This window comes from Lathyrus oleraceus, chromosome 7 (genome assembly GCF_024323335.1).
Source record: "Lathyrus oleraceus cultivar Zhongwan6 chromosome 7, CAAS_Psat_ZW6_1.0, whole genome shotgun sequence".
NCBI classification, from domain to species: Eukaryota; Viridiplantae; Streptophyta; class Magnoliopsida; order Fabales; family Fabaceae; genus Lathyrus; species Lathyrus oleraceus.
In genome coordinates, this window is record NC_066585.1 from 622,171 (window position 1) to 638,040 (window position 15,870).

Genomic DNA, 15,870 nt, shown 5'->3' on the forward strand with positions numbered 1-15,870 from the left:
AATATATGTATAAAATAAAAAATGACACGGAGAAATATTTTATTTTTGAGATGGACTGCTTTACTCCATTCGATATTACTCCCTCCGTTCCTTTATAAGTGTCACTTTTTTACAAAAAATTTGTTTCTTTTTAATTGTCACTTGCAAAGTTCAAGGTAATATTAATTGCAATTTTGTCAAAATTACCCTTAGATAATGATGGTAGAGAGAGAAAAAGTAAAGTGAATGTAATAAATAATTAAGGGTATTACAGGTAAAAGAAGAATTATTGTTTGAAAAGTAACCATAATGATTAACTTTCTTAATATGTGTAAAAAGTTAAAAAGTGACACTTAAAAAGGAACGGAGGGGTAATAACATACTCCGCCTTGGTATTCGATATTCATAACTCTGCTAAGTGCCATAGATGAGAATAGTGCCATATTTTATTCTAACCCTTTGTCCTATCTTGTTTGAATTATTATTACATATAATTAATTAAATATATAAAATGATTGAGATACAAATTGTTAAAGTAGAATATTATGGGTTTGTCCGCAAATATCTAGTAATAAGCCGTGCACCATTTTAATTGGAGAAAAAAGTGTTATAATGTATGGTCGGTTGATCCAGGGCAATAGTATTCATTATCTTAGGAAGCAGGCATTGATGGCATCGTCAAGCAGCTTTGAGTTTCTGAGTCTCAAGACTTACACACCTCCTTCATGGGCATCCCACCTCGACCCGATACCTTCTAATCTCGTCTCTCTTGCACATGTAACTATTTATTTTCTTCTTCTTTTTTTCTTTTCTTCTCCCTAATTATGACACACTGTTTTGTGTCAGCTTCCCACTCCAATTCACAGATGGAATCTTCCCAATCTCCCAGCCAATACGGAAGTCTGGCTGAAGCGCGACGACCTTTCTGGAATGCAATTGAGTGGAAACAAAGTCAGAAAATTGGAGTTCTTGATGGCCGATGCTATTGCCCAACGTGCTGATTCTGTTATTACCGTTGGAGGCATTCAGAGCAACCATTGCCGTGCCACTGCCGTTGCCGCTAAGTATTTGAATCTAGACCCTTTTCTTATTCTCCGCACTTCTAAACTCCTTGTTGACCAAGATCCCACCCTCACCGGCAATCTCCTTGTTGAGCGTTTGATTGGAGCTCAACTTCACCTTATATCCAAAGAAGAATACTCCCAAATCGGAAGTGTCGTAAGTATCTCCTCCTCCTCCTCCTGTTTACTACCATTTCTCAATATTCAATTACTCACTCACTGCTTTGCTTTCTCTTAGACTCTTGCCAACCTCCTCAAACAAAAGTTGATCAATCAAGGCAGGAACCCATATGTTATTCCAGTTGGCGGTTCAAACTCTCTCGGAACATGGTAACTCCTGCTGTTTGTCAGAACATAAAGTGATCTAAAAATTATAGTTATTGTTCTTCATGTTATATGGTTAGGCTTTGTTACCAAGATACTCTTTTACCACGCTCTAGATAGTAGATATCCTCTTCATCCAAAATTTTAATATTTTTATACTAGAAAACTATTTCTTGTCAATTTGGTAAGGATCTATGGGGATGGAAGTTTTCAACTGCATAACTCCCAAGTCTATTTCAAATTCAACATTAGAAACCAAGCTTCTTGCCACCAAGAGTTTTTATTTGATTTTAGATACTTCATGTTGTTTTTATTTGACATTTATTATCAAATTTGTAGTTCTACGTTATACTCATATACAATATCATGTGTAAAGCTAATTGATAGGATACATAAATCTAATCCGAATTGAATCATTCTAGGAGTCTATATTGCGAAAGGATTGATTCAAATTCTATTGCAAGAAAGACAAAGAGTTTGATTCTCACAATTATTAAATTATTCTGTTCAGGGGTTACATAGAGGCTATTAGGGAAATTGAGCAGCAGCTTCAAAGTGGAACAAGCAATGTGAAGTTTGATGATATTGCTGTGGCTTGTGGCAGGTTCTGATCTACTTGATTTATTTATATTTTCCTTAGCAACCCTCCTTTTTAGCCTGGTTGAATTCTCTTTATATTAGAGTAGCTTGTTTCTATAACAACTTTCAGGCATCTTCTGTATGCATGATGTATTCTAGAGCAAATAATGAGTTCCCTTTGAAAGTGTGGGTTTAATATAAATAAACAAGATCTGGCCAAGAAAAATTGTATGTTTGTGCTTTTATGTCATAATTTACAACCAAACTTACTAGTGAACGCAAGCTTAAGCTGTATTATGATGAAAGAACATTGTCTATTCAGTCATGAAGTATATTTTCAGCTAATAGCAACCTACATTTGTCAATTTTCAGTGGGGGCACAATTGCTGGTTTAGCACTGGGTTCATCATTGAGTACCTTGAAAGCAAGGGTATGCCTTCTACTTAGAAGACACACATAGTCCAATTTTTTTACATGATGCTTAAATCATTTAGGTGCTTCCTGCAGGTGCATGCATTCTCTGTTTGTGATGACCCAGATTACTTCCACAACTTTGTCCAAGATTTGCTTGATGGGCTCAAAGCCGGGGTTAACTCTAGAGATATTGTCCACATACAAAATGTGAGTGTACTGTTAATATGGTAGTGAAAATACGGTTCTTTTTGTGAAAATATATGCGTACTGGTTCTTATCGAGAAAATCAATGATCGCACTCCAACAGACATAATATGCTTGCATGACAAGTCATGACATGAAGGTTCTTATAACACATGTCTGTGGTCTGAAAAACTTGCTTCATCACCATCTGGCGTAGTTATGCTTTTTAATTGGTGATGAAAATTTAATTGTTTACAGGCCAAGGGTATTGGCTATGCAATGAACACTTCTGAGGAACTTAAATTTGTAAAAGAAATTGCTGAAGCCACAGGGGTTGTTCTTGACCCGGTATACAGGTATTTATTTAACCCACTTTGTATATTGTCGTAGTGCTCTTTTGGATCCATTAAAACTACTGTGTCTTCTGTATTATTCCACAAAGAAAAGGCCATTCATTGTGCATCACACGAATATCTTGTTCACAAACTTTAGTTTCCTCCATCTTATTACGACTACATATAGGCCATGTTTTGATTGAATATTGTTTATTCCTTGTCAGTGGCAAGGCTGCTTATGCATTGGTGAAAGATATAAATGAAAATCCAAAGAAATGGGAAGGGAGGAAGATCCTGTTCATACATACGGGAGGGCTGTTAGGATTGTATGACAAGGTCGATCAGCTGGGTTCTTTTGTAGGGAATTGGCAGAGAATGGATGTTAATGAATCTGTTCCTAGGCAGGATGGAACTGGAAAGATGTTCTAGATGTTGTTCAATTGCTTTGTTACTGACACATACATATTGATTTTGTAAAACCATATCTTAAGTCATGATGAGTGTGGGGATAAAGGGATGGATGACACTATCACTATGTTTGGATCTCTAAAGAGTTAGAGAAGAGAGATAACAATGAAATAGAGTAGAAATTGTATGTTGTTTGGATGAATTAAATTACATAAGAAAATATCAAAATTAATTCTTCACATTTTTTATAAAGTACAAAATTAAATTTAATAAATTACAAGTTTATCCTTGCATATTTTACAAGTTAATATTTGACTAAATTAGTAATTTTTTTAATACATGTTTGATTTATTTAATGGTGCTTAAGATTTTATAATCAAGAAAATTCAATTTCTTAATAAATTATATGAATGTTTAAAATGATATAGTATGTTTACATATTTTTTATAAACTATTCTGACTAAATAATATAAACATTCTTTTTGTACATCTTTATAACTTACCTAAAAACTTAATTTTCAAAATTATAAAGTTAGAGAAATTTAATTACATTGCAAAAATAAAATAACATGATATAAATTAAGGAAATAGTTAGAGAATCCACTTGTTATACTTTTTTTCAATTTTATTTAACTATAGGAAACTAATATACAAAGTTATAAACCAATTACGAATTATTAAAGAAAATTGATAAATATGTCGGGTAAGTATGAATATTCCAACCTGTTTTTTTCCTTCTTCATTTTATAAATTTAATATTTCTAGTCTCTAAAAATACTCACTTATGAAATCTATATATTTTTTTATTAAATCAATCATGGAATGTTTAGTTTTACAATATATTTCAATTAAAACCAAACAATGCTTGGAGGAGTATTTGCCTAACATAATAGATTTTTCAAGTTTTTATATTTAACTTATTTATGTTTATGTAACTTAAGAATGGCTCGAACTTAATTTATATAAATAAGATAAGATAAAATAGAGAAATAACGCAGGCAAATCTGTAATGCAATTCATAAAACCAAACAATGCTCCTCCTTAACAGAAGCATATGCAATCTGAGTCTCAAGTCCCATACATTATCACCAGCTTTTTTTTCTTCATTGGTGCTCCCAACAGTGGTGCAAAATTGGACATTCAACAAAAATATTACTAAATAGCCTAAAAGAATTATTACACAACATGTACAACAAGATTTTAAGATCTCCCAAAATGAAGTTTCAAGGTGATATAGGTTCGTAAGGGTAACACAACCAAGGGTGCTTCAGAGCCTCGGATGCAGACGGCCTCTTCTTTGGGTTGATCTCAAGCAAATGACCAACAAACTCGATAAACCCTTCGTCTCCCATAGGTAATCTGTGCCTCAACGATGTCTTCTTCGGAATCAAGTATTCTAACCTATTATTTTCCTGTACATTATTATTAATAAACCACTTACTCACCAAACACCAATTTCAATATAAATTGGTTAAGATGCCAAACATGTACAATTCTTACCTGATTCCGTTCATAAAGCATATGATTTTTCGTGAAATACTTGTATGTATCACGTCCTTTTGCAAGCATACTTTGATCAATTGGATCAATTATTCCGACCACACGAGCAAGTAATGTTGCCGGGGAATCGTTTTGGAAGAGAACCTACAACATTGAGGATACAGAAAGTCACACATATTAACAAAGAAAAGAAACACTCCACAGAACACAACAATTTCTGCAACTGATTTCCCACAAGTGAGGTGTCCAGGGATTGATTGACAGGTTAAACTCAGCAGGTTGTCCACATAAGTTTAATTGCGATTTTAACAACAGTGATAGTGAAATGCAGTAATTATCTACTATTCTTACATTGCCAGTACAAAGCTCTGCCAAGATGCAGCCAAGTGACCAGATATCAATCTTCTTGTCATATGGAAGTCCCAAAATAACTTCAGGAGCACGATAAGATCTTGACTGAACATACGAAGAAAGGTGGTCTGTCTCAAAACAACTACTTCCAAGATCAATGACCTTGATCTCACATCTGCTATAACTTTTAACCAATATATTCTCTGGCTTCAAGTCACAATGTATCAGTCCAAGGCTATGCAAAAATTGAAGTGCTTCCAAACACTGAATGGTAATTGACTGCACAGGTGAATTCACAAGAGTTTTAGAATAACAACAGATAAGATGAACATTAGACATTTTGATGTAAATGGCACACCACAAACCTGCAATCTCGGCATCGTAAAGTAAACTTCACCCCCTGATTCTCTATTAAATTTTTGAAACTCATACAAGTTTGCTTTAAGTAGTTCACATACTATTAACAAATGTTCCTGCAATAGAACAGGAAAAATAATGGAGCACTAAAATCAGCTGATCAGAATTATGTTGAACTATCGATTAATAGGACATTTGTAAATATAATTGGTGACAAAAATAAATAAATAAATAAAAAGGAAAAATATAAATAATGAATAATTTGTTCCGTCTAAAATAATAATTGATTGATTAGAAAGCAAAATGTGACATACCCAACATTAGCAATTTGGCAGGATTAATAGCATATTCACTTACTCGATAATAGAAATAATCATATAATCGAAGAAGGTGATACTTGTCTGCTGGATCGTGCTTATTGACATACTTGAGAAGCTTGATCTCATCAAGACTTTGATCAAAAAAGTCCTTGTTATTCTTTATAATTTTAACACAAACATCCATGCCAGTATACAGGTCATGAGCCTGTATAGCTTTGCTAAAAGCAGCAGATCCCAGATGCTCGGTCACATGATACCTTCCAGCTATTATAGAATTTAAAGCAACGTGGAAATTCTTGTCCTCCTCAAAGCCAGTTCTGAAAAACAAATCATTGTTTCTGAAAGACCATAAATGCTAAAACTATAGACATAAAACAAAAAACGAATCATACTTATTTTGCAACCTAACAAGAAATCATCACAAACTCGTTAAAATCATTTCGCATGCAGCTAAAATAAAAGGCAAAAAGTTTTGGCATCCCTGGGATAGAACGATGATCTATTATTTCTTAAACTGATTTAACTAGATCAAATTCCTAATCAAGTATCTCCACTTCAAGAAAAATGACTTTTGTGACATGGCTACACTTTTAATGGCCAAGAACAGTTTTAATTGTTCTAATTTCAAATCATTTTTATATTATTGAAAATAAAAGTAAAAATTCAATGGACACACACACACACAATGAAGACATGCCTGTTTTTCCTGTGCACAATCTTCAAATCGAAGGTTTCAAATTCCTCATCCTGGGCATTTATTTGCCTTACTTGCTCCTGCACAACAGCTGCCTCTTCATCCTCTAGAGTCCCTAGACCATCTTCCCTTGCAACTCCAACCTTTTCATTCTCTTCTAGCTTGACATGATCTCTTTCAGAACATCCATAATTTGAGGCTGATGTTGGAGAAGAGTTTGTTGATCTTATTGTATTGGCATTATTTTCACCCGTGGAACTTTTAACGGGTAAAGAATCACTGCTCTTCCGCCTCCATGAAGGAAGAGTGTCATCAGATTCCAGAAATGCATTAAGATAATTATCAGTTTCATCTGCAATGCAGTTATTTGACCCCAGGGACTTGCCGGAGGTAGGCCGAATCATCTGGCCATCCTTCAAAGCTAGGGGAAATGGGAATTTCCGTTCGCTATGTGTTTTCACCTGCAACTGTGCATCTTTATCACCTCCTATGACATATTTATTTGACACGCTCTTGTCATTTCCCTTTTTCTTTTTCTTATCCAAATCATGATTAGAGTGTCTAGAACCACCAAGCCCAACATCATGATCATGAAAATATTCTAAACCCCCTTCACTACTATCACCAACCAAAGTCTCACGCACTTCCCTACCAACATCTACAGCATCACTGTTGACCCCCACCCCAATCGACCTAACCGAACCGTGTTGATCATCATCCATATATATATCCTCTAATTGTGATCTTAAGCTATCATTCAATATATTCCCTTCTCCTAGCATGATGAGCTCATTTGTTTGAGGGACAAAGCCTTTCCAGATAGGTTCTGCACACATTAGGTTTAATTCTTCTTCATCCATCAATTGTCCATCATATTGAGCCATTAAATAATTACCATTAGTCCTTCCATACATTTCAGTAATTTTTAGACCAATAGGATCATCAGAAGCTGTGACTGGTTCAACATTATTTGTCTCAAGATATTGCTCCCCAGAGAAGTAAGAATCCTCCTCAACAAAAGATTGATCATTGTCCTCATCTTTGGCTGGACGTCTTTCCCGGGGATCTAGAACACTTCCATGATCAGTCCCCTTTTCATTGTCGCTAGGGTAATCAATTTCATGTGCCAAAAACCAGGCCTCATCCTCAATAGGCTGTCTCATGTACCCAACATCATCATCATCATTATATTCATCAGAGTCCCAGTACTCGTTAGGATGGTCAACAAATTCATTCAACCCATCACCAACTGTTGCAAAACCTGATATAAGATCGGACGTATCCTCTGATATCCCCTGACTTATGGATAACCAACTGCCCGCTGCAGCCCTCTTCATACCTGAATCACATGATAAAGAATCAATGCCAACCTTCAGAACATGAGTCAAAAAATAACTTTGTATGTGCAATCAAATTTAAAAAGTACAAGTATCATAACATTATAAACACTAACTGAGGCGTAAATATTTTGACTACAGCCTATCTAATTACTTAAATACCATCCCACGTTGCATGTGCTACTACCATACATTCACTAAATAAGCTAATGGATAGATTATAAAGGGATACAATTCGAAAGCTTGTAGTTCTTCTGCTTATCCATAATTTTCAATAACAATCAAACACTTGAGCCTACATCTTAGGAAGAGTATATATCGCGATGATGAGTATCTAGTCAACATGCAGCACACAGAGTACCTTTGTGGTACCAGCATGAAGGTTGTGGTAAATTTACTTGAAAGAGCTTAAAGGTCTGTTTGGGAAGGGGATTTGGGAGGAGAGGTGATGAGAGAACTTTTTTCTTGTATAAATTTAACAAGTTATAAAGTGTTTCTAAAAATGAATGAAGCTATATATTAAATTCTCAAATATATATTAAAATATAGAATTAGCCTTCCAAAAACCTACTCCGAAAGACATCTTGGGAGTTTTAGACACAGAAATTTGTTTTGCGAAAGCACAATGTTTGAAAAAAACAAAGCATAGAGAAAAAAGAGGAACACAATAACAACACAAGAGATTAACGTAAAAACTTCAAAACCGAAGAAAAAACTACGACAGTTGTCAAATAACAACCAGAAAATAACACTATGTGAAAATTGTTACAACGCATAGACTACCCTCAACCACCCCAAGGCCCCAATACACCCGCATTGTCTAAAGCAAATGTTTAACTACCCCTCACAACACTCTAACACAAGAGTATAACAGAAAATATAAAAAGTCAAATACAAAGTTGAAGTGTTTTTGACTAGTACATCTTGTAATGAAGAACTTGAAAGCCTTGCACTCTCTCTTCTTTTACAAAACTAAGTGATGTAAGACTTTTTCAACATGTATATTTTAAACCAACCCCAACACACAACCCCTGAGTTCTAAACTTCAAGAAGTAGGGCACCATATACTGTTTCTCTCTTTGCATAGCCGCAAGCTGGGTCTGACTCGAGACCTAATAGGCCAGACCCAAATTAATGAGTTATTGCTACGGGTGTGCCGGCACAAAAAAAGGCTAATTATAGTAACAAACTAACATTAACCGTGCATGGAAAACGGTTGGCATTGCTGCGCCCTAGATTCCACATCAAGTAAAGACATAAGTAGACTGTATAAGGCATGGACAAATCCTTATTGTATGGAGAAGGATTTATTGAGAAATAGATAAAATATCTGATTCCTGAACATTATACATTCAAGATACAACTATTGATGAGGATTATAATCCAGAGTAATAGTTTTCAGTAATTAGACAAGATAAAAGGAAATTGTGCAATAAATGCAGAAATTAAAGAGTTGTTATGATAAGGAAAAAATATAAAAAATTGAAAATAAGCAAACCTGAAGAGTGAATTGGTAGTTGAATAGGAACATCTGGCTCAAATTTGTCGTCCCAATTAAGAACAGGCAAAGGGAGATGAAGTGGTTGAAGGCTAGGAAAGTGTTGTTTGTGATCTTGTATAGGTGTTATAATAATATCACTGGTTTGAACTCTTGATTTCACCTCCTTTTTGTGATTATTATGATTATGGAGGTCAGTTCGTAATGCTTCTTCAACAGTAGTGAATTGATTTCTCCTGAGAAAGTCCAAAATGACATCAACCGAGTTTGTGTCTTGTGCCATTGTGGAGCTGTAACAACAACCTTCATGTCAAGTATGTACGAATACCATTAGGATTAAACAAACACACAAGCACTAACCAACAACAACAACAAGAACAACAAAATAGGGCAATTTCGAAAATGAATAAGATCTAAGCGGCATTTAGGAAATACCTTTGAATGAGAAGTTGAGTTCAGTTCTCTCTCTCAGCTCTTTTCTGCTGCCTGTCAGGACTCCAATATTCTCCCCCTTTTCTTTTAAATGTTTCTGGTCCCCTACTTTTTGCTTTTATTTCAAAATTGGATTTAATATTTTTTCACCAAATTTTTTCTAAGAAAAGAGGATGTGTTAAATCAAGCCTTAATCCCAATATAAATGAGAAGAAGAAAAATCACTAAAATAAATCAACAAAAACAAACCACCAAACTAAACTAAGCAAAAGTAAATAACGGGGCAAGAGAATCAAACAAATTTATTTATAGATAAAGACCCTTGTTTATAGCATCTAACCAATTTCAAAAGAGGTTTTTAGAAAATAACACAATATCAACTACTCCTTTAACTGCTCCTTTAAACATGACATCATTCCTCGTAATTCGTCCCACGTTTGCAATATGTCAAGAAAAAACCTTGATGACATGATTTTTATGAGTATTTTTCGATGAAATTTGAAGTTAAATATGAGCTATATATATGAAGAAGTATGAAGAAAATAAAGAAGTCGAAGAAACATAGCAAAACCAAGAAATCGGAAACAAATTGTCATACTCCAAAATTTGCCTGTTAATTTTTATACTTTCAACAGAGGTCTATTCATTTTTCAAGGGAACAAAGACCCCGCACACAGGCTACCAAATTCAGAAGATGACCTGAACTGTCATGCTCGCTAGGCGAGCAAAACCTTCGTTAGGCGAAGCCCACGCTTCCTCCTTCGCTCCAGCGAACCTTGTTGATTTTGCTACTGGAATGCTTGCTACCTGCTCGCTACCTGCTCGCCTAGCGAGTAAGTACTAGCTATGCTTTTATCCAAGTCTGGGAGTGTTCGCTAGAGCCTCGCTGAGGGCTCGCCTAGCGAACCCTTCGCTACTTCACTCGCCTAGCGAGCCTACAGATACACCAGAATATTTTGGGCCTGAATTGCCTTCATTCTGAGCCCACCAAGCCACAAAAATCAGCTATAAATTCCAGAACTTCATTTGAAAAAAGATCAGAGAAAAAACAACGGGGAAAACCCTAGAAGATAATTCAGAGAACTCATCGGCACAAAGGTTACCTCCGCCAACCCTATCAGGCATAAACCCTAAGATTGCTCTGCAAACCCAACGGTGTAACTCAATTTCGTTCGATCCCTCCAATCAGGTTTGCCCTATTCCCACTACTCTATGCTCCCAATTTGAAATTTCTAAATGTATGAGGCATTATGGTTGAATTTGGAAAGGCGGATATCGTTAGGTTTTGCATGTTGGTTTAGATGTGCATAAATGTGTAAAACAATACTTTGAATATTCGATCATGTAATTTCTGTAATGGATGACATAGGGTTTGGGGTTTCCGAAATCGCACCAATATCAAAGAAGAACCTAGAACCCGCAGCCGTTCGCTAGCACCTCGCTAAGCGAACCTGTAGCGAGGGTTCGCCAGGCCCTCGCTAGGCGAGGCAGTAGCGAACATGACAGTAGTTGTTTTTTTTTCTCTGTTTGCATTCTGATCTATTTTGTATTTGTTTGACATGTTTTCTATTGCGTTTACACGTTGTTTTCCTGACACTATTATTGCTATGATTCTTTTGTTCGGTGCAACTCTTGATTGCACCCCATCCCGTTATTCTAACATGTTTGCTGAGTTTTTGTAAGGGCTCCCATGATTTTTGAAGAGATAGCTCGGCATTCCACTTTATTTGTGGGATACCATTGTGGGGATTTATTCTGATTACTCGGCTGATTACATTGCCTTCGAATATATGATCTTGTCCCTCTCTATGTTGCCTTACGATATTACGGTCATGTCCCGCGAATATGGGGATACCCTTAGCAAAGACCATTTCGATTAAATCATCATTATCCCTAAATAGATAAGTCATAGTCCCTTCGATCAAAAGGTCAATGTCCCTACGAGATAAACCTTGTCCCTCGAACGTTGCCTTCGAATATATGACTTTGTCCCTCGATGATCCTTCCTTGTAGCCTACGATTAAATGATGATCGTCCCTTCGAATGCTAAGGTATCCTTACAAATGTTGCCTTCAATGACCAATCGAAGACCCCACGATGTCCCTTTACATCCAAAGGATAAGACTACTTACTTCTCAATAGTAAGGACAGTTTTACCCTCATAAGGATAGGAAATACCTATAAAGACCTTGGTTAGGTACAACTCTTAGATGCTTGCTCACAGCTTAAAATACTTTTCACACCTCACACTTTTCAAAACATCTTTTAGAAAATCACCATTTGGTATACATTCGCACCATAATCATCGCTGAGTTATATTTTTCTAAACATCTTTCAAAATCAAACGAGATAAACACTTTGTATACATTCGTATAAGAATCATTACAAAGTTAAACTCTCCTTTCAAAATATTTTCTAAACACACCACATTTCTCAAACACTTTCTCAAACAAGGAAAACATAAGTGAGTTAAGCAATTAAGAGTCCATGGATAACCATGGATACAAAGGGTGCTAACACCTTCCCTTTGTATAATGTACCTCCCGAACTCAAAATCTAATCAAGGTCTTTCATGTTCTTTTCCGCCTTTCCTTATTGGATAAAGGAAAAGTCGGTGGCGACTCTTGCTATCCGCAACATAGCTTTTCAAAGCAAAAACACAAAGTCAGTTCACCGTATCACAGAACTGGCGACTCTGCTGGGGACTTTAAAAAGAGAGGTTACCTTAAAGATAAGATCACTTATGTTTTCGAATTGTTTCTTTGTCTGATTTACTTTTAAGGGATTGTTTGGGTGTTCTATGCTTGAGTGAAAGATCCTACACCCGGATCTAGTGTACCTTAGGTAAGTAGCAAGAGATCATCGCGACTGTCCAGCGTATACTGGAATGGTTAAAATGATGGCTACGGTTAATGTGACACTTTGGATGTCCTAATGTTCCTCATGTTTACTTGAGGAAAAATTTGGCGTCTGCGTGGTGTCATCAAATCATTAACCAGAACTTTAGAACCCTAATTGACTCATCCTAGCCATTAGAAAGTAGTGAGATAACTGACTTCGGTTCCGACTGGGGTTGGTTGATACTCGATACTACACTCTTTGAGATTGGACTTTAGGGAAATTTTGGTCAACCGCTTGGTGTTGCACTGAAGTGGACTTAAGGAAAGGTCAATGATTTGAGATCCTTCTAGAACCCGGTTACTATTCTATGACAGGTTGAACCAACCAAACTTCAGTGGGGAGGGTACTTACCTATGAAACTCATGCAAGCCTTAAAACCTAGGAATAATTGCGGTGTGACTTGTTTGTGTTACTTACTTAACATCATAACATCATAACATAATAACATCATAACATCATAACATCATAACATCATAACATCATAACATCATGACATCATGGCATTGTACTAACCGTTTCGGGGACTTAGGGATTTAACTTTGCTCTGTTTTGTAAGGCTATGGCTTCCAGGAAGACCATCCGAATCAATTTTGTAGCGACCTCTCCTCAACTCAAGGATTTAGTGTCAGAACTTCCCGATCATGCCCGGTTCATCAAGAAACATGGTCATCTCCTCAAATTAGTTACCACCGGTTTCAAGGAAGATATGATGAGAGTTCTATTCCAGTTCTTCGATCCTAAACATCATTGCTTCACCTTCCCAGATTATCAGTTGGTACCCACATTAGAGGAATTTTCCAAGTTGCTTGGGATACCTATCCTTGATCAAACACCTTTCAGTGGTTTAGAAAAGATTCTGAGGTCTGAAGAGGTTGTCGCGGCTTTACATATGACAAAGTCCGACATTGAAACTAATTGGGTAACCAGAAGTGAAGTTAAGGGTTTACTTGCCAAATTTCTGATAAATAAGGCCCGAGAATTCCTAAAAGCTACGAATGTCCACGCTTTCGAAGATGTTCTAGCATTACTAATCTACGGTTTGGTGTTATTTCCTAATCCGGATCAATTCATAGACATGAATGTTGTCAAGATATTTCTCACTCATAACCCTGTGCCCACCTTGCTTAGAGACATTTTGCATTCCCTTCACACTCGTACTATGAAAAGGCAAGGGACTCTCATGTGCTGCGTACCTTTATTATCTAGGTGGTTTATTTCGCACCTTCCTCAATCAGTCTTGAAGAAAGAGCAAAATTTGAAATGGTCTCAAAGGATAATGTCGCTCTCCCATTCAGACATCCATTGGTGTCCCCAACCCAAAGAGAATGTTATCATCATTGACCGTTATGGAGAATTCTCTAACGTACCACTCCTGGGGATAAGAGAAGGTATTACTTATAATCCTGCTTTAGCCCTACGTCAGTTTGGTTATGCTTGAAGAGATGGTCCACATGAAATAATTATCCAAGGCACTGTGTTTGACTATGACAACGATTCTCAAGGTCTCCGTCAAAGGTTTGTACGAGCTTGGGGCATGGTGAAAAGAAGTACTTTGGGACATAAAAACTCTATTCCTATGGAACCTTATCTCAGATGGGTACGCGCCAAAGCTCGTGAGCTTATCATGCCATATCTTGCAATCGGACCTCTGATTGTTGAACCAAAAGTTGAAGGGGGTACCCCTCAGATCATTCATTATCCAGATATGCCTACCAATGTTGAAGAATTGAAGAAATCTTGGATCTAGTTGAGAGAGGAAAGGGATACTTTTGAAGCTCAGTTCTGTGCTGTGAGGAAGAAAGTATTAGAGCTCACCAGCCAGCTTAAGGGGGAACGAAGTCTCAATGCATATCTCCGCCCAAAAAGAAGCCGTCCCTGGGAGACTTGAGCTTTCATTTTTTCTTGTAATGAACATTGATTAAAGAAATTATTAATAAAAGTTCCCCTTTTTGATGGTTTATGCAAAGTTAAATTCCAAAAGTCCTTGAAAACATTTCATACATTGCATAACATAACATAACATTGCATAACAGGTACTCTAAAGGATCAATGTTCTCACGGTCTTCCTCTCAAACAGAAAAATGGCCCTCGAACAAACTGTCAAGGATCTCCAGGCTCAGAATGCTCAATTCCAGGAGATGATCTTGAACTTATCCAAGGGGCAGGAGGAACTGAAGACTCTATTGCTCGAGAAGAAGAAAGACAAGAAATTTGTGAGTTACATTAACCCGGGAAGAAGGCTTAAAGGACAGGCTCCAGAAGTCAAGATTGGAATTCCGAAGGATAAAGAAGATGAGACAGAAAATGATTCGGAAGATGAGAATGCTGATCCCTTCAACCCTGAGGACGACTATGAAAATTATGAAAATAAACAGTACTCTCCGAAGGATGATAAGTATAAGTTGCTGGAAGAACGTATGCTAGCTATGGAGGGTCAGAAGGCGCCCGGTCTGGATTTCGAAAGCTTAGGTCTGGTCTCTGATGTGGTCATTCCTCGCAAATTCAAGGTCCCCGCTTTCACTAAGTATGATGGTGTGTCTTGTCCTCAGATGCATCTGAGAGCTTATGTGAGAAAGATCCAGCCGTATACCACTAATAGGAAGCTATGGATCCATTTCTTCCAAGAGAGTATGTCTGGCACACAGTTAGAGTGGTATTATCAGCTCGAGAGCTCTAACATCCGCACCTGGACTGATTTAGCGACAACTTTCTACAAGAACTACCAGTATAATTATGAATTAGCGCCTACTCGGCTACAGCTGCAGAATATGACTATGGGCTCTAAAGAAAGCTTCAAAGAATATGCTAAAAAAATGGAGAGACTTGGCTGGCAGAGTCAAACCCCCTATGACTGATCGAGAATTAGTGGACATGTTCATGGGTACACTGACTGGCCCATTCTACAGCCATCTATTGGGAAGTTCCTCATCGGGTTTCACTGAACTTATATTGACGGGTGAACGTGTTGAAAGCGGCATTCGAAGTGGAAAGATACAGGCGACTACCTATTCCAGCACCAAAAAGTCCTATCAGGGAAAGAGTGAATCGAATGCTGTGTACGGTCAAAGGGGTCATAACAAGAAAAATTGTGACCATACTGTTGGAGCAGTTACGATTGCAGCACCGCCATCTCAAAACTTCCAACACAGACAAGACAGGCCAAGAAGGCACTTTACCAAGATCAATATGACTTTAGC

At 36.9% G+C, this 15,870-nt stretch overlaps 2 protein-coding genes across 4 annotated transcripts; one reads left to right on the forward strand and one right to left on the reverse strand.

The window, feature by feature from the left end:
* Positions 1 to 508: 508 nt before the first annotated feature.
* Positions 509 to 3,522, forward strand: LOC127107988 (putative D-cysteine desulfhydrase 1, mitochondrial). The gene is made up of 8 exons (XM_051045351.1): positions 509 to 756; positions 826 to 1,197; positions 1,279 to 1,370; positions 1,876 to 1,968; positions 2,316 to 2,373; positions 2,451 to 2,564; positions 2,799 to 2,896; positions 3,100 to 3,522. The coding sequence occupies exons 1-8, from the start codon at positions 592 to 594 to the stop codon at positions 3,302 to 3,304; spliced, it is 1,197 nt and encodes a 398-aa protein (XP_050901308.1). The 5' UTR covers positions 509 to 591; the 3' UTR covers positions 3,305 to 3,522.
* Positions 3,523 to 4,273: 751 nt separating this feature from the next.
* LOC127107989 (uncharacterized) lies at positions 4,274 to 10,105 on the reverse strand. 3 transcript variants are annotated; one of them, XM_051045353.1, is made up of 8 exons: positions 9,776 to 10,105; positions 9,341 to 9,630; positions 6,509 to 7,844; positions 5,849 to 6,128; positions 5,500 to 5,607; positions 5,135 to 5,413; positions 4,784 to 4,927; positions 4,274 to 4,695 (listed from the first exon to the last, which is right to left on the reverse strand). In XM_051045353.1, exons 2-8 carry the CDS (start codon positions 9,621 to 9,623, stop codon positions 4,507 to 4,509), a joined length of 2,619 nt encoding a protein of 872 aa, XP_050901310.1. In that variant the 5' UTR covers positions 9,624 to 9,630; positions 9,776 to 10,105; the 3' UTR covers positions 4,274 to 4,506. The 3 variants fall into 3 exon arrangements, with proteins under 3 accessions (XP_050901310.1, XP_050901309.1, XP_050901311.1); XM_051045352.1 differs by having other exon boundaries at positions 9,341 to 9,643; positions 9,776 to 9,916; XM_051045354.1 differs by having other exon boundaries at positions 4,274 to 4,684; positions 9,341 to 9,804.
* Positions 10,106 to 15,870: the final 5,765 nt, after the last annotated feature.